This window comes from Echinops telfairi, unplaced genomic scaffold (assembly GCF_000313985.2).
Source record: "Echinops telfairi isolate 266 unplaced genomic scaffold, ASM31398v2 ScPeMD7_18;HRSCAF=68, whole genome shotgun sequence".
Classification (NCBI taxonomy): Eukaryota; Metazoa; Chordata; class Mammalia; order Afrosoricida; family Tenrecidae; genus Echinops; species Echinops telfairi.
In genome coordinates this window covers 97435294-97454597 of record NW_022103915.1, presented here as the reverse complement: position 1 = coordinate 97454597, position 19304 = coordinate 97435294, and the positions used below count along the sequence as shown (strand labels likewise).

The 19304-nt window shown below is 41.6% G+C and overlaps 1 protein-coding gene across 2 annotated transcripts in view; it reads right to left on the bottom strand.

Annotated features, from left to right (window-relative positions):
- BUB1B (BUB1 mitotic checkpoint serine/threonine kinase B) overlaps window positions 1–19304 on the bottom strand; it is a 72974-nt gene that overhangs the window by 9090 nt on the left and 44580 nt on the right. For both annotated transcript variants that reach the window (XM_004712749.3, XM_045287998.1), the window contains exons 10-18: window positions 15619–15731; window positions 15019–15134; window positions 14004–14053; window positions 12305–12365; window positions 12124–12214; window positions 10345–10619; window positions 9077–9207; window positions 8420–8560; window positions 3378–3478 (exon numbers count right to left, since the gene is read on the bottom strand). In XM_004712749.3, coding sequence (XP_004712806.3) covers window positions 3378–3478; window positions 8420–8560; window positions 9077–9207; window positions 10345–10619; window positions 12124–12214; window positions 12305–12365; window positions 14004–14053; window positions 15019–15134; window positions 15619–15731 — 1079 coding nt within the window. The remainder of the gene's footprint in view (window positions 1–3377; window positions 3479–8419; window positions 8561–9076; window positions 9208–10344; window positions 10620–12123; window positions 12215–12304; window positions 12366–14003; window positions 14054–15018; window positions 15135–15618; window positions 15732–19304) is intronic.

The following is a 19304-nucleotide window of genomic DNA, read 5'->3' as shown; positions in this document are numbered from 1 at the left end:
TTGGCTCTCCACTTAAGCCCTTAGTATCAGCTCCTTTATCCCCCCTCCCTCATGAACCCTTGATCATTTATAAACCATTATTATTTTGTCGTGTCTTACGCTGTCCGACATCTCCCTCTCTTCACCCACATTTCTGTTGTCCTTCTCCCAGGAAGGAGGTTGTATATAGAACCACCTTTCCTCCACCCTCCAGTATCACCACTCTCACCACTGGTCCTGAAGGCATCACCTGTCCTGGATTCCCTGTTTCCGGTTCATATCTGTACCAGTGAACATCTTCTGGTATCCCAATTTTCTGGTCTGGCAGCAGGCACTCCGGGCGGGCGAGTCTTAACTAGATGCCATCGTCCCAGGGTCTGAGCAATTAGTTCTTATAGCATGCTCGCCCTCATGAAGAGATCACTGAATATATGATCAAACTAGACGGTGCCCGGCTAGCAGAAAGAAGTGTCTGCGGTCTTAAAGGCTTGTCTTCAAACAAGCAGCCATATATATACACGAAAGCGTCAACTAAGACCACATGGAAGGCCTACACCAGCCTGTGTGACCCAAGGAATGTAAACAATAAAACCGAGATCTGAAGGAGAAGATGGTATCAGAGCTTAAATTATGAACACCCAAGTTTGCAGAAGGCTATGAATGACAGTGGATGCCCAAAATCCATTTGCAGGGTTCCCCACATGGATTAAGCCTCTGGTGAGTGAACCCCTTCAGTTTCTAGGCCAGGGATGTGACTAGCCTTTCTATCACAGAGAGTGAGTCGCAAAGTGAATTATTAAAGATGCTGTTAGGTTAAAATTTAACCCCTTATTCATTTGATCTCCCTTTGGACCCATTCTAATTTATTCTACTTTTTCATATTTTCCGCTTTTTCAACTGCTGTTTCTGTTTTACTTTGTTATTGTGTGCCATTTTCTTTTTTCTGTGGGGAGATGTGCTTCTGTATATGAAATCTAGCATAGGTAAGTCTATAGAGGCAGCAACTGGATTCTTGGGGGTGTGGCAGGGGCACCTGGGGGGAAATGAGGAGCTAATAACAATGAGTACAAGAAAGAAGAAAATGTTCTACAATTGACTGTGATGATGACTGTACAACTCTTCTTAAGATGAGTGCACTACTGAATTATTGATAAGTGAATTTTATGTCAGTAAAACTTGCTTGGCTCCATGGGAGAGCGCCGAGGTTTTCGACTTCTCTCAAGAAGAGGGCCTCACACACTCACGGGCAGTTCTACTCTGTCCTCTAGGGCTGACCCTGTGGCAATGGGCGGGTGCACTGCTTGTGACCCCTGCAGACAGGTTGGGCACGTGTGACCCTGGACCATGGGAGAGAGTAAGAAAGTCTGCTCAGGCCCAGGCTGCCTCCCGGGAGGCAGTTCTGTGTGGGCTCTGGCCTTGCCTTCCCAAGCTGCCCGTCAGCACGAGTCAGAACTGACTGATGGCAGCGAGTTTGGAACCCTACAGGCCAGAGACTATGAAAGACAGACTCACCTAGTGGGAGAGGGGTTTAAAGAGTCATCTGCAAAACTTCATCTTTGAAGAGATTTAAAGAACGCTCTTATTAAGAACAGAATGCCTATAAAACATTCTGAGAGTGATGGTGTATACACAACTCTTAAAAAGCCATTTAACTACGGAAGCGTATAATCTGCAAATACTATATTGAGAAAACTACGTAAAAGAAAAGGAAACCAAAGCTGACCAGTGGTGACCATGGGTGAAGGAGGAAGAGGGTTTGTTTCGGGGGCATTGAGTTTATGTGAACGGTGGTGGAATAACGTGGAAAGGATGTCAATACTAGTGGTACAACAAGAGTCTAATCAATGGCATTGAATTATACATGTAGAAATTGCTGAAGTAGAGAATGCTTGTCTATATATTTTTGCCAAAATTGAAAAAAAATTACACGAACAGTTATGAGTACAAGGAAGAAGAAAATGTTCTAGATTTGATTGTGGTGATGATCGTACAAATCTTGCTATGACTGAATTACTGAATTGTATGACATGTGGATGAAGTACCAATAAAAACTGCTAAAAAGGGGGACAAATAATAGAAATGTGGGTGAAGAGAGACAACGGACAGTGTAAGATATGAAATAACACTAATAATATATAATTGATCATGGATGAGAGGGCAGGGTAGGGGGACGGGAAAAGAGGAGATAATACTAAGGGCTCAAGTAGAAAGAAAATGTTTTGGAAATAATGATGGCAACATATGTACAAGTGTTAAAAAAAAGGAAAAAAAAATGTACAAGTGTGCTTACCACAACTGAATTATGGATTGTTATCAGAGCTGTAAGAGACCCCAATAAAATGATTAATGTTTTTTAAAGCCCTTTTAAAAAAAACATTCTGAGAATAAGAACACGTTCATGCAAATTAGAAACTTGAAACAGAAATCATAGGAAAACGATAATAAAATTGAGAAAAAAATTCTAGAAACTATCGCAAAAGGGCAGAGATGGAGAATAAGTGAAAAAGTTAAGAATTGTGGAGCATTTGCTCAGCAGACCCCCATCTCCTAATAAAATTTCTCTCATTCCTGAGAGAAATGAGAACATTACAGGGAACATCTATTTTGGGGCTCGGGGCAGAAAACTTCTCAGAACTAAGAGCGTCCAGATTGATATGGCCACTGAGTGCTGAGCACCAGATGTTTAACCCCGACCAAGGCATACAATTACGACGTTTCAGACTACTGGGGCCTCTAGGGCTGATTCTACAACGATTCAGAGAGGTGGAAGCACTGTCTCACACAACAGTTCAAAGATCAGAGTGACAAAAGACTATGAAACAAAAATCCTAAGAGTCAACCTATAATTCAATTTTTAGCCAAACTATCACACAGATGAAAAAATGCAGAATGTGGAATTCTCTGGCATGCAAGGTCTTTAAAACAAATTTTTTCTCTGAAGCATTCTTTCTCAGGAAGCTACTGAAGGATGTGTTTCCCCAAAGAAAACAAGCAGACGAAAAGGAGATGCGGGAATTTGTGCATCTAAACAGTTAAAGTGAACCCCTAGGAAAATGGCGACAGGAAATTTCGAGGTGACAATGTGTTGATGAGAAGCCAAGAACACAACTAGATCGGAGAAGAGTCCACCTCAGAAAGTTAAAAGTTGATACACTACTGAGCATGGCTGAAGGAACTGAAAGATGTGTATAATCGCTCCTTTGATATCTGATCTTGGCCTAGAGTGGTGACTGATCGCTGGAAGACTTGCTGACTTGACTTGCTCAGAGATCATTAAAAGAATCTGAAGGCACCTTTGGACCAAAATTGCTGCTTCAAAAAGGAAAAAAAATCAGTTGTGTCTAGATAGGAGCTACATTATTAAGAAAGTTGTTGAAATAACAAAATGTGTTACCCACCTTTATTATGGTTAACTCTGCAGAATTTCTGGGTGCCACCCAGAATAATTTGTAATCTTCACATGCTAGGTATTCTTGTTTAATGCAATAATCCTCATTTCCTGTGGAGAAGATTGGATCAATTCCATTAAAAAATCATTGTGAACATGTGACACCTCTAGTCGTTACCTCCTGGTGTAAAGGCTAGAGGTACTGATATATTTGCCTGTTAGTAACATCTACAATACTTCACAAAATCATTTGCTAAAAACAGAAAGAGTGGAACGCATAATCTTCAGTTACCGAGACACGGAATTCACTAATGTGTCAGTGTCGATACAGGTTGTATCTGACGCACAACACACTCAAACTGTCGTGAGCCATGCTGGTGCCTAGTTTTAGTTCCGGCCTGTCACTAAGAGCAGTACTAGATATGAAGCTGGAGTATATCATCTGAAGTATTATCATTCTCAGCTATGCCCTCTACAAATGTTCCATTTTGTGACTGCTCCAACACCGTGTAGATTGAGTTTTCTTTTTTTCTTTTTAAATCATTTTATTAGGGGCTTGCACAACTCTTACCACAATGCATACATACAAGCACATTTGTACATGTGTTGCCATCACCATTTTCAAAACATATGCTTTCTACTTAAGCCCTTGGTATCAGCTCATTTTCCCCCTCCCTCCCCGCTCCCTCGAGTTTTCTACACTAATCAGTTGCATCCGTTGCCAAAGTCAATAGGCAGATACAGGAAGTGGTACTGCGCTTCCATCGAACATATGGAGAAACAAAGCAAAAAACCACACAGACAACTCTAATTTTCTAACTAGAAATGCCATCCTCATCCCTAGGAATTTTCCAGAACCTCCCAAAAGAGAAGTTAGTACTGCAATAGACAAAATGCTAACATCATCCAATTCTTCATCATCATCAGAGTCAATTTTTATGATCTCTGTATATTTTGCTTTTAAAATTTAATATGTTTGTATCAAAACCAACACTCATCTGCCGATTGGTTGTCCTTTGGTGGTTTGCTTGTTGCTATGATGCCGGAAGCGATACTACCGGCATTCCATCCACAGTGAGCAGGTTTGAGCCAAGCTCCCAGGCTAAGAGAATGGAAAGAAGGACGTGGCTATCTACTCCTGACAAGAGTGGCTGGTGGCAGCCTCACGGTTAGCCAGGAACACCATCTGCACGATGCCGATAAAAAAGGCACTGGCAAGACTGGGGCAGAATCATTCTTACCGTCACGGATGGAGTAAAGCTTTCAGAAACTCCACATGTGGGTGGGTCATGATTACTCAATACGAAAAGAAACAGTTGCAAACATCCTTTAATAATCAGAACACAAAAGGTATGAATCAAGGCCAATTAGAGGCTGTCAAAAGTGAAAGGGAGAGCTTGAAGACCGATATCCGAGGGTTTTAGTGAGCGGAAATGGACTGGTAGGGGCCCATTTGAATTGGATTATCACATGGTCTGTCATGCCTGAAATGACAACTTGAAAGCCGTAACTGAGCACTAAGCATCAAAACAAACAGCTCAAGATCCATCTAAAATCACAATGCTGTGTCTGTATGCCTGTAAAGAAGACTGTATGACCACTCTTCAAACACACCAACCACTAATGTAAAAGATTAAGAAATTAAGAATATTTCAACCAACTTCTACAATCTAAACTAATCAAACTTTCAGTCAAGATGCATTGAGTTACTAGTGATGGAAACAAGAAGGACCAGCAGTCGGAAACTACGACCCTGGTGATACAAATACGGGAGATGGCATGATAGAATTGTGAACTGCCAACAACTGACTGATTGTAAACTATCTCTTGTGAACAACCTAAGCGGGGACTATCCATGTACATTGGAGTCACATTGGGCACATCTGTGAGACGATGCAGAAGCTCAATAAAAGCCAAGGGCCGATTACTGCACAGATTCAAGTTCAAGCTGGAGATGGATTAAAACAAGTTCATCAGAGTCAAAGTATATCCTTAGAGAATATCCCGCTTGCATTTCGAGTCCGCCTCAAGAACAGATTTGACACACTAAACACAAATAAGCGAGGATGAGCGGAGCCGGGCGATGGCATCTAAGACATCACACCTAAAGAAAGCAGGAGGGTGCTAAAAGGAGGGAAGAGAAAAGAAAGGATGCCAAAGAGATGCTATAACTTAAGTGGATGAGAGAAATCATTCACGTAAGAGCTGAACTACAGAACTCAAAGGGCCGCTAAGCGAGGAGGTAGCTAACTAAGCACACATGGAAGAAGCACACCGGCTGGTGGAGGCGAAGACGACCCAACAAAGTTCAAGTACGAAGGGAAAGGCATCAGAGCTAAAATTGTGAACACCCAATTTGAGAAGGCTGAGGAAGACAGTGGGAGCCCAAAACCCACCTGCAAAGAATCTAGTCATATTAAGGCCCTGGCAGATCCCCTCTAGCCACAGGGTAGAATAGCCTTCCTATCAAACACAGGATCACTGTAATCCTGATTAGGTTGGATCAAACTTTATATACTCTGCCAGTTGTCCTCCCTCTAGACCCAACCTGAATTTGTTCTAGGTGCAAGGATCTCTTACTTGTTGCATGACAAAAATTCCTTTTCTGGATTTTAAAATATTGATGGAGGTCTTTTCTTTCTTGCTTATTGTTGGTAGTTTATCTCTATATTGCTATTTTTTATCCTTACCAGCTCATTTCATTTCTGTTCTTTCTTGTTTGTTTGGTTCATCAGTCTGTGAAGCACAGAAGGAGTGGATGCACAGAGACAAAAGCTGATGCAGAATTTGTAGGGATGGAGGGAGATGGGGAGGCTCAGGGGATTTCAGGAGTAAACAATAAATGTGGGAGGGGGGCGGAGTACTTGAACAGAATGTGATTACACAACTCATTTTAAAGGCGATTTAATCACGGGGGCAGGGTGTGTGAAAAAGAAGAAAATGCTCTGAACTTGACTGGTATAATGATTGTAAAATACTTCTTGACATGATTAAACCATTGAATTGTATAATGTGGACTATGTGCCAATAAAACTGGGAGGAAAATAGAATCCAAAGGAGAGTGTGAGAAGGCAAAGGAAAGCAGGATTAAGGAGATATACAGAGAAAAACAAAAGGGAAGGACATGCTATGCATTTTCTAAGCTGAAAGAAACAAACAAAAAAATTTAAACCTTAAGCTGCCATAAAATTCTACAAAAACATTGAATGCAGCAGGAAGAATCAAAAGAAGATGGAAAGAATACAGTCAATGTACCAGAAGAAATGTGCCAATGTTTGACCATTTCGGGAGGTAGCATATGATCAACAAACTAAAGGACAAAGTTCAGGTTGCACTGAAGACACTGGTGGAAAGCATGGCCTCAAAACTGATGAACTACCAATGAAATGTTACGACAATGGGATACAACACTGAAAGTCCCCGCTCGTCCATGCCAAGAAATTTGGAAGACCAACCAAGGGGCAGAGACCAATATTTGTACCTTTTTCAAAGAAAGGTGGCTCTACAGAATGCAGACATTATTGAAGACTACCATTAGTACTGCATAAAAGTAAAATTATGCTGAAGATATTTCAAACAGGTTCTAGCAGTAACAGGGAATGTGTAGAAGAAAGTTAAACAATGATGCTGATGTCAGACGGATCTTGGCAGAAAGAAGAAGAAAAGAAAGAAAGAAAAGACGGTGTTATTTATCTGTGTTTTATTAACTATGAAAGGCGTTCAACTGTATGGACCATAGCAAATTACGTATAACATAGCAAAGAATGGGAATTTCGGAACACTTGACCGTGTTCATGTAGAACTCGTACATAAACCAAAAGGCAGTTCTTCAAACAGACCAAGAGGACACTGAAGGGGCTGAAGTCAGACAAGGTGTGCATCAGGGTTGTATCCTTTCAGCACACGTACGCAAACGAGCAAATAATCTGAGGAACTGGCCGATAGGAAGAATGAGGCATCAGGGTGGAAGGAAGACAAGTCGCAATATGCACACAACACAACTTTGCTTGCTGAAAGCAACGAGCACCTGGTGCATAAGATGAAAGACTGCAGCTTTTAGTATGGATTACATGTTAACATAAAGAGCACAAAGTTCCTCACTGAGCAACATGGTGATAAATGGGGAAAAGACTGACGCTATCAAGATGTCACCTTACTGGATCACAATCTATATACTGGACCCACAGCAGTCAAGAAAACAAACTGACTATATTGGGGAAATCTACGCAAGGGAAATCTTTAAAATATTAAAAATAAAAACTACACTTGAGGACTAAGGTACACCCGACCCAAGCTATGGTATTTTTAATGGCCTCCTATGCACGTAAAAGCTGTAGAATGAAGAACTGATGTTGGTGAAGCATACTGAAGACCACACACCAGAAAAACAGACAAAACTGTCTTGGAAGAAGTACAGCAAGAATGCTCTTTTTAAGCAAGATTGGCAGGACTGCCCTGCAGATTCCGAACATGCTATCAGAGACGTTGTGCTTGGTGAAGGAGAGGGCCACTGAAGACGAGGAAACCCTTCGGTGAGTGGACGGACACAGTGGCCGTGACAACGTGCTCACACAGAGCCATTACCCGTGGGAACCAACTCAATGCACGGAGGAGTCCGCTCCAGCCCATTGCGACCCTACAGGTTCCCAAGACTGTTAATCTTGATGGAAGCAGACAACTACTTCTTCCTGCATAGCAGTTTAAACCTCGCAGTTAGCTGCCCAACACTTAACCCACAACACCATCACGGCTCCTAAAAATGACAATATATTAAAAGACACCTGTAGGTTTCAATGTAATGTGTCTAACCCCCAAAGACTGACTGACTTTTGTTTTCTTCAATGATTGACTTTTGAAAGATACAGATAAAAGGCAATAATAGTGGGGGGCAGAGGGAAGAGAAACAGGGTGTTCAACTTTCGTGAGAAGGGAACCCTGCCCTAAGTCAGAGACCTCCTGTAATGCTGTTTCTTATGATCTATGAATAGTTACAGTGCTCAAACATCTAATCATCATTAAACACAAAAGAACATACATTCAATGATACTTTACCTAATTCAATTTCCTTATCTATTTCTAACGTAGGCAGTGGTCTGTCTTCTATGAAAAATTCTGCAGAAGCACTTAACTCCGGGAGGGAGTTTAGTAGTTGTTTGCGATGCTGTGAACACCAAGAGGCCTGAGTAAGGGTTTCTGGAAGAGGGGGGAAAAAAGCCTTAAGTAAACATTATCCAAAAAAACTTAATGCTTAAAGTGAATTTCATAATTGTTCCTTTCTTTAACTTTTTATTATGAACTGGATGATTTATAGATTGTATAAATTTTCTATCCAGAAATTCATAAACATTGTGTTTCCCTGTTGTGTCCTGTCCAGTGAGCCTATATAGGGTTTCCAACAGTGTAAATCTTTACGGAGCAAACAACTGCTGACCTTTCACTTAGCAGCCGAGTGCTTAACCTCTGAGCCACCAAGGCTTCTGGATATTGTAGGAGGGCAGAAAACTAGATTATACAATTGATACTGTTAGTCTAACAATGTCATCTTTGTGATTCTACAGTCAGTAGTAGTAATTTACTCTAGGATTTCACAATTTAAGGCAATTTCTACAGAAAACAAACAAGCAAAAAAGAAACAGTTCGGTGTGCAAGATAACTAAATGTTTGGCGGCAAGGAAGCAGGTGTTTGCTCTCAGGTGTATCCCAGCTTACCCGCAGTCTCAGTAAGCTCCAGTTTCTCAGGTATCTGAAGGCCTTTGATGGAAGAGGTGCTTGTAACGGAGGCAGAAGATCCAGAAAACCCCGAAGAGTGCGTGACTTCGTGACTGTCTTCAACAATGGGGCTGGAAGAACCACGGGGACAATATACACGTACTTACGCTTGTCACAGTCTGTGTGACAGTCTCACTGCCTCCGAGCCGATCGCCAGGCCTGTCTTCGGAGACCCTCTGGTGGGTCCAAACCACCAACCTTTCAGCTAGTTAAGGCATCACCCAGGGACTCTCTCAAGTCTATTATTTTCCCCAAACAGAATGAGGTTCATAATCAGAACTGAGGTAATTTCATCTATCTTGGTTGGTAAGCAATGCCTACAATTAAGTATCTGAGAGTTTGTGTTTTACTGAAATAGTCCTAAGTGTTTATTCTACTTCAATTCTGTTTTTCAGCCAGTTGCCATGAGTGGATTCTGACTTGTGCGTGTGTCCGAGCAGAACCACTTGCTCCCTAGGGTTACAATGACTACTTGTTTGGGGGTAGGCCAACAATCCCTTCTCCCCTACATCTATTCTCAGCAGCTGAAAAACACTGATAAACACTGATAACTTTCTTCTCTTTTTACTATTGAAAAAGCTGAGAAAGGCAAAGCAAACTACATTATCACCGAAGATGAACTTAAGCTAGCAAATATGATAAAAAGTTAAGAGCAGAGCTTGAAAAAGCAGTTTTAAAACCTCAAAGGAAAATCACAAGTAAAGAATTTGACTTTGGCTAAATGAACTGACTTTTAAATATGGCTAAATCACATGGCTTAGTAGTCCCTTGCTCTACCATTCATTCCCTACTACTTATTCTCTAATTCATTTTCACTTCTTCTACCTCTATCAGAAGGCACCTTTTCCTTATTACATCCCTAGCCTTCTATTACAAATTAATATCAAGCTAGCCTGCTATTACCTTAAATTGATGATTAAAGAAGAGTTAGACTCATCCTCTCTCCCAGCCATGCATACTATTGTAACATTTCCTTCATGGTGTCAAAATCCTCCTGGGCCTCTTCACCTCACAGCCACCAACATTTACCTCTTTCTAATTCTCACAGTCCAATCAATTCCTAAACCCACTGACAAGTGTCTCTGGGGCTGCATGGCCGTCTTGCATAGCACTAACATAGCACCTGGCAGGTGAAGCGTGGTCAGTAACTGGCAAAGAAACCCACACAGACTAAGGGAGTGTGGTGCATCCTGTAAGGCCCTGCTCACCTCAGCTTCTTGACACTGAGAGTCTGGTTGTAGAGAGGGCCACAGGAAGTCTGCGGGTCCTCGGAGGTCTTCACACCTGCAGCCTCTTCCTGCACGAGTCTCTCAGGACCAGAAGGGAGATTCTTCAGGGATATTATCTCATGAAAAGGAGTAGATACAAAACGGGCTGCCCGAGCAAAGTCACAAGTGTCGTCTGGGTTGGGGCAAATAGTTACATTTCTGAAACCAGTGATGATGGCATCCTCACTCAGGGGCTCGATTCCAGTAAGTTCATCCTGAATTACATAAAAGAACATGTAAAGTTTAGCTGAAGTGCTTCAATGAGCCTAGACAGTGATTTTCTACACAGGGTACAGGAGTACCACACCCAAATCTCTAAGGAAGACAATTCCTAAAACACCTTGTAACATTTGAGGGAAAGGGTGTATTGTGAAAAAGCAAATTGTTATTTCATTTAAAAATACACTATGAGGATTCACCACCCAAGAGCACATAACAGACAATAATTTGCTGCTTTTTCTTCTGGCTTTGGCCTAGAAAATATTCTGAAAATCTGCTATCCTCCTAGATTTTAAGTCTCCCTCCTCTGTGCCATATATGTTATTTCTCAGAAGGAATTCATGATCACGATACATAAAAAATATATAAACTGGACAAAGAAATCATCTGAAATACCTGATCGAACCCTTTTGGTATGCATTTAAAACAAGTCATTGTCTTTAAAAGCATTCATGTGCACGGTTTTAGGGAGTCAACAGTTCTCAGTAAGGCTGCGGAGAAACTGGAATGCAGTCTTTTTAACCTAGATAGTATCATGCCACTAGTCACAGTGGTTAAAACAAAATGCTACTGAAGGAGAGTCGCTTTCCCATTGCCACCAAAGGCATTTTATACGAAAAAGCAGATCTTTGTTTCAGAAAAAAGGGAAAAAACGTGCTGCAGGCTTTTAAGCCAATGATTTCCCCCTTGCTTGAAAAAACCTGAGACATAATTCCCATAACATAAAATTTGCCCTTTGAAATGTACAGTTCAGCGGCTCTTAGTACATCCTCAAGGTTGGGCAGCCAGCTTCACTGTCATTTTAGAAATTCCCATCAACTCACAGAACTCTATCTATTTGCAATCACTTCCCAATCGCTGGCAATCTGTAGTTTACTTTCTCTATCCTGGACAGTTTATAGAAATGGAATCACACAATATCTGGCCTTAAAGTCTGGCTGAGTTCATGTAACGTATTTTGAAGGTTCATCCATTTTGTAGCATGGTTTCACCCTTCATTCCTTTGAATGGCAGGACTTTATTCCACGGTATGCAGACACTAAGTTTGCATATCCACTCACTAGTTGATGTTAATATGTACACGATTGCTATGAACACGCATGTACAAGTTTTTGGTGACAAAATGTTTGCAGTTCTCTTGGGTATACGAGAAGGGAAACGTCTGCATCGTACGGTAAATCCATGGTTCACTTTCTGTGGAATGCCAAACGGACCAAAGCAGCCGTGCCATTCTGTACTTCCACCAGCAAAGTAAGAGGGTTAATTTCTCCACATCCACCCTCCCCATCACGTGTCCTGTCCATCTTTTAATGACAGCCATCCGAGTGGCTGGGAAGTAGTGTGCCCAGTTTTGATTTGCACATCACCATGACCAGTGGTGTTGCGCACCCTTTCAGGTCGTATTTCAGGCTGATGACTTAAGTCTAACCTTTAACTTTTGTGAGAACTGCGTTCAAGACCCTCCTACCCCTTATGTTAGTTAGGGAGAGCCGCTCTTACACAGGCTTCATCTGAGGGCATGCTTTCCGAGGCTTTGAGAATTCCAAGGGGTCTTCGTTGGGCTAAAGCCCCCGACGGATCTGTAGGAAGACTGGAAGAAGACATATTCCACTTAGTACTTTTCTGTTGACAGAGCTAACAACGGAAATCCTGCTAGGTTTAAAAAACAAACAAATCAAACCTGAAATTCTTTTCTTCTGAAGAAAGAAATTCATCAAATATGGTAAATGGTATACTGGGACCTATAGAAAAAGGTATTAAATTAATACTTGTAAGAGTAACTGTTCATTTTGTTCGTGCACCCGCGGCGTGCGTGAAGAGTGAATGTTCGCCTCCTGAAGGGAGCTCGACACCAAACAAACCACCATGGGGTCAATTCAGACTCACAGGGACTCCACGACAGCAGAGCTGGCCTTTGGTTTTGATGCTTCGTGTTTTACTCTGCTTATGATCGTTACATTCGTGTGCGTGTGCATGTAAACAGGAGCAGAACGCTTCCTCATTCTCCCTCAGAGCAGCTGGCGGGTTCAAACTGCTGACCGTGTGGCTAGCAGTACTAGATAAATTAGTCTTTTGTCTTGTATGTCTGACTGAAAGTACAAAAAACAATCTGGTGCTTTGTGGGTTTGTTTGCTTAAAAAAGGAAAATTTCAAACATACAAAAGTAGAGACTGCTGAAAACTTTCACAAGGACTCACACATGGATCTTGTTTCATCTCGACCCTACCTCGCCACCACTGCCATCCCCTCAGACCCGCCCCCCTGGGTGATTCTGATTGAGCACACCCAAGACATCCTATCGCTTTATCTAGAAATCTTCCAGTATCTTATTTCTAAAAGAGACTCATTTTTTAAATCTCACAGTATCTGATCATGCCTACAAAGTCATTTGTATATTAAGTATCTAACCAGAAAGTTACACATTTTACCACTTCTTATAAAAAAATAATTTAAAAGTTTTGTTTGACTTACAGATACGGAAGAAGATTTATATATCGTGATTGGTTAGAATGTTCTTTTTAAAAAAAATCATTTTATTGGGGGTTCTTAAAGCTCTTATAACATTCCATACATCAATTGTATCAAGCATATTTGTACATAAAATCCTTCTTAAAGTTCTATTTTTTCCAGTTTCTCATCCACCTTTCTTATTTCAAAGTAAGTTTTTGTTGAAGAAACTGGGCTGTCCGTCCTCCAAGGCTGAATTGTGCGCCCCACCCCCACCTCTCTTGTTTAACATCTTCCTCCATGCTTTGCATTTCCGATAAATTGATTGGAAGTTTGTCAGATTTGGACTTAATTCCATAATCCCGCCCCCGTACACACCGACTGTTTATGGGGGGACACTCATGTTTTGTCCCTTTTAACATGTTTCTGATTAGAAAAGAGAACCAAGCTGAAAATAAAATAACTTAGCTCTCAACTTAAAGTTAAACAAAAAGTCATTTAAAAAACCCACTTTCCTCCCAGTGTTGGCCACTGGGACTACTGACTATGCTTAGCTCAGTGCACAGCAGTCCAGCTGCAAGGTTATCCAGAAGAGGGGCTGAAGTAGTAGAAGATTATGACACGGAGCTCATGAAGTGTATATTAGCTAATGTAAAAGTCAAACTGCATTATTTCAAAGCCCTAAAGAATTTTAAATACTTAAACAATGAGGAACTGAAAATACCTTTCAAATATGCCTAAACCAATCTCAGATCACACGGTTATACTCAATTCCATGGGTCAGATAAAATGCCTTAGTCTCTCTGCCTTCCTCTAACTCCTTTCCCATAATTAACAAAAGTATCTGTCATTTATTAAAGATGCGTTTGTTACATGGCATGCATTTCCACGTTACTAGCAAGATGTTCACGAGATTTCAAAACACAACTCACCTTTAGAGTCAGGCTGTTCCTGATCAATGGTTTTTGCAAGTGAAGTTTCCCTAGACAGAAACACGTTGAAAAATCTGCTCAGAAACTACATTAAGATCTGTTTAAAGTTCTTAAACGCTTCCTCCCGCCAACTACCAGGACCCCAATTTTGCCTTGCAGACCTGGTTGCACAGCGGTACAGATGGGAATTGGAAACGCAGGGAATCTAGGACAGATGAACCTCTCAGGACCAGGGGTGACAGTGGCAATACCAGGAGGGAAAGGGGGTGTAGAAAGGGGGAATTGATCACAGGGAGCTACATATAACCTCCTCTCTGGGGGACGGGCAGCAGAGGGGTGGGTGAAGGGAGACGCCGGGCAGTGTAATATAAGATACAATAATAATTTATAAATTATCAAGGGTACATGGGGGAGAGGGGAGGAGGAAGGGAGGGGGAGGGGAAAAAAGGAAAATGAGCTGATTCCGGGAACCCAAGAGGAAAGCAAATTTTGGGACTAATAAGGGCAACAAATGTATAGAGGTGCTTTACACAATTGATCTATGTATTGTGATGAATTGTATGAGCCCCGATAAATTGATTAAAAAAAAAAAAAAAGAACTGTTTAAGTCCAAGAGTTTTTCATTAAATATAATCTGCACTCAGGACAAAGAAATTACTATAGTTTCTTTAAGATGAAACCAGTAAGCATTAAAACTTATAGAAATATTGCTGGTAATAATGCAAAGTAGGCATTTTTAGAAAACATGAAATAAAAATGGAACACAAAAGGAGAGCTATACCTATGTTAACAGTCATTTCTTGGCAAAAGAAATGAGTGATTTTATTTTTAAAGTATTTGTTTTTGATCATTTCTATTAAAAACATGTATTCTTTTTAATGGGAAGTTCTCCCTCCTCAGCAAAGCTTATGTTAGACAGAGACTTACAAAAAGCCTTCAAACCCCTTGAGAGTCAAAGGTTGGTTCTACATGCCCTTATGTAGCAGTGTCCCTTCCACCAATGTGCTCCTCCTACCTTGTGCAAGAGTTCACTGGACAAAGAGAATGGAATAGTGCCATTCCTGGGACTTCCCGAGATGCAGAGGCAGCTCCACGCTCAGCCGTCTCCTTTGTAGGCAACCTCTCTTCTTGCTGTTTGCAGTAAAGTAAGAAAAACCAGTGTGCCTCTCCCACTCAGAAAAACCCTACCTTTCAAACTCTCTACCATATCACCCCCCTTAAATACCCACGAACCACATGAACGGTCAGTAGCACAAAAATTCCTAGTAATTTATGTTTCTAGTGTAAACTGGCAACGTTAAACTCAATCAGCAATGTCAAAGACTAACAGAATTTTTTAAGCCCAATTTTAACAGAAAGTAATTAGATTTAAGCAGCTAAATAGTAACAATTATTTTAAGTATAACTAAGAAGTCAGTAAATTGCATCACTTATATCACGTGCCACAAATTCCGTACCTGTTAAATTACTGTCCTGCCCTACTTTGCAGCTACTAATACCTAAGAACCCGAGAAGCTGTGCATGTGAGTTTGGGGGATTCATCCTGCCGATACCTCTGTAGAGTTAACTTTGTTTCAACCAGTGTTCATTTTATGGATTACAAGCAGGAAATTACCTGGCCATCCACTCTTTCTTGCTGAGTAGTTTGGATTTCCTTTAGCTTTTTCTCCATCTCCTCAATCTGTTTCTGCATTTCTGCTCTCTTCTTTGCATTGGTTAGTAACTCCGCTAGAAACAATCAAATTAGCTGAGACATTACTCCTCACAGCAACTTAATCTATCGAAAACCATCTTTGGGGCTCAGGTCCTCAATATATGTTAACATTACCCAAAAATGCAAAGCCGTTTGACATTAATCAATTCCAACTCGTAGCGACATTATATGCAGTGTGCAGAGCTATAGATCTTTGCAGGAGCAGACAGTTTGACCTTTCTCTGGGGGAGCAGCTGGTGGGTTCGAGCCACCGGGGCTCCTGATGCCAACATCAGAGATAACAATTACAGAAGTAAAACCATGACCGCAACTTGAGGTCTAGTGTTTTAAAAATTTTATTTGGTCAATTAAAAAGAGAAAGCCAGCCACAGAATATGTCCTGTGTGCAACTGTCTTTGACACCAGTAATCAATGGCAACAAGAATTCACTTTATTATAGGCATGAGGGTTTAGATGAATACAAAACATAAAACCAACTGTATTATAGGCATGAAGGTTTAGACAAAAACAATACATGAAACCAAAAAACCAAACCAAAGTCACTGCCGAGTCGATGCCGGTTCTTAGCAACCCTACAGGGCAGGGCAGGGCAGGGCAGGGCTGCCCCAGAGGGTTCTGAGACGTCCCTCTTTCTGGTAGTAGAAAGCCCGTCTTTCTCCTGACAAAATACATCTAGATGGAAAACTATAGGTCACGATCTGGATTCAGAAACCAGATTAGGAAATGAGTCTTAAGTAACCCTCATAAAGCAATATTTCTTTAACCTGTTCAAATCCAAAATAACCCCCAAATAGGTTCTTCTTTGACAATAAAATGCATTTTCATTCTGCTTCTATCTGCCTGGTGTTACGGTAAGTTTCTTTCTCCCTCAAAGAAACAGTACTTTTTAGTTAAGCATCCAGTTCCCTTTCCAGCTTATACTTGGCTACATTCCTATACTTTTTAAAAATAAAACATTTTAAAATGAAGTACCTGGACAGTTTGTTGGCACCCTTCCCAGTTCTGAAGAGCCTTCCCCAACGAGCACCTTCCTTCCGCCCGTTCCATCTCCCCGACATACAAGTTTCAGTCCTCAATCTACAAGGCAGCTAAGCCTAGAGTGTTTTTGTCACTCTTGCAAGGTTACCATTCTACCAGTTGATGTAACAAATGAAGGCAATCCTCATCTAACTAACCACTTGCTGTGCAGAAACATGCTTCTAACCCGGCACCGGGGTTCAGAAATGATTTTTCCTCAGAAGTAAATTGTAAGTGATAATTAAGTTTTCTAGCTAGCTCTACAAATGCCTCTTTCTCTTAAGAGAATTGAGCTACAATAATAAATTTTTCTATATATTCATGTAAAAAGAAACCTTTCTTTTCCACCAGGTACAAATCCTGGTGAAAACATCTAGATGAAATTCATTTCTGAACTCTTCCTTTGGCGCAATAGCTCTTTCTCATCATGGTCCTCTAACTCCCACCAAATGCTGAACAGACCTGTGCAAATGAGGTGCTTGGCCCCCGCCCCAGGGGATTGGAGAGCTTGCTAATAATGCAAACAAGGTACATGAAACCTTGGGTTGAGAAGTGTAGAAACTTGCATATTTAAGATGTGTCGAACCCTAATGAAGGACTGGTCAGTTTTGTCATCCCTCTAGTGTAAGATAAGTCACCCCAGAGGCAGAGAGGGGCATCTAACTACCTCCCAGAACAAGAGCTAAGAATGAGTGCATTACTTGGACATGATCACCATGCGGAAAGAGAGAGAGAGAGAGAGCGCTGTAATCCTGACGGTGTGAGACAGCAAGACACAGCGGAAGAAAAATGGCACCAGCAGGGGCAGCAAACCAGGAGATTGGCAGGAGATGGCACGGCTGACTTTTTGGTCCAGAGTGAGAAAGCTGATGCCTTCGGTCCCAGGTTTACTGGAGGAGTGGGGTGCTACTGGAGAAGTGGGGTGCTACTGGTGGAGCTGAAGAACTTTTCAACACTCAACTGAGTAGGGCAAAGGCTGGACCAGCCCAAGAGGTTCAAGGGTGAGAGGGTAAAGGCCAAGGAGAGGCCTGTGTGGGCACAGCCCAGAAGCTGCCCTGACTGTATCCTGATTATTCTTGATCCTGCATTTTAACCTGTTACTTTCCTGATAAGCCACGTCATCATAAGAATTGTCTGAGTTGTCCCAATTGCAGAAGACAAAATGGGTGCATAATCAAATGGGGTAAAGAAAGCTGATGGTCTAGCAAAAGATCTAGCGTCTGGGGTCTTAAATGCTTGAAGTTAAATAAGTGGCCATCTAGCAGAGAAGCAACAAAGTCCACATGGAAGAAGCACACTAGCCTGTGTGATCATTAGGTATTGACAGAAATAGGTATCAGAAGTTCAAAAACAAGCAATCAAATTGACATCAAGGAGCATAGACAAAGTGGAGACCCAAAGACCACCTGTACAGTAAGTAATTGGACAGTCCCTCACAGAAGGGTAACAGAAGGGCCAATGTATCCAGGGTACAGTATAGCACTGATGAAACACGTAACTACTCTAGTTCTTTAATATTTCCTCCCCCCAAAAAATACAGTGTCTGGGGCCTTAACGGCTTGAAGCTAAATAAGTAGCCACCTAGCAGAGAAGCAAAAAAGCCCACATGGAAGAAGCACACCAGCCTCTGTGATCACAAGGTGTTGACAGGATCAGGTACCAGGCATCAAAGAACAAAAAATCACTATCATTGTGAATGAGGGGGAGTGCAGAATGGAGAACCAAAGCCCATCCGTAGGCATCTGGACATCCCCATATGGAAGGGTCTTGGGGAGGAGATGAGCCAGTCAGGATGCAGTATAGCACTGATGAAACATACAACTTTCCTCTAGTTCTTTAATGCTCCACCCATGCCTCCACTATCGTGATCTCAATTCTACATTACAAATCCAGCTAGACCAGAGCATGTACACTGGTACAGATAAGAGCTGGAAACACAGGGAATTCAGGACAGATAAACCCCTCAGGACCAATAATGAGAGTAGCGATAACAGGAGGGGAAGGGGAAGGTGGGGGGAGAAAGGAGGAACGGATCACAATGATCTACATATAACCCCCTCTTTGTGGGATGGACAACAGAAAAGTGGGTGAAGGGAGACATCGGACAGTGTAAGACATGAAAAAATAATAACCATTTATAAACTATCAAGGGTTCATGTGGGAGGAAGGGTGTGGGGAGGGAGGGGAAAACTGAAGAAAACTGATACAAAGGGCTCAAGTAGAAAGAAAATATTTGAGAATGATGATGGCAACAAATGGACAAATGTGCTAGACACAATGGATGGATGTATGGATTGTGTAATATCTATATATTTCTTCCCCCTGATATTATGGTCTTAGTTTTACCTCATTAATCCTGTTATACCAGCGTATGTTTATGTATATAAGTAAGATCGTTCGATGCATGAAATCCAAGATAGATAAATTCTTTAAGAATTGTAATGGGGCCGGGAAGATGGCGACGGAGTGATACATACCAGAGGGACTCCGCAGAATCCAGCCCAGGAGAGTTGCTTAGAGGGAACTTTAACACAACTAGAACACAGGAGGAGCATCATAAAGATAAGTAG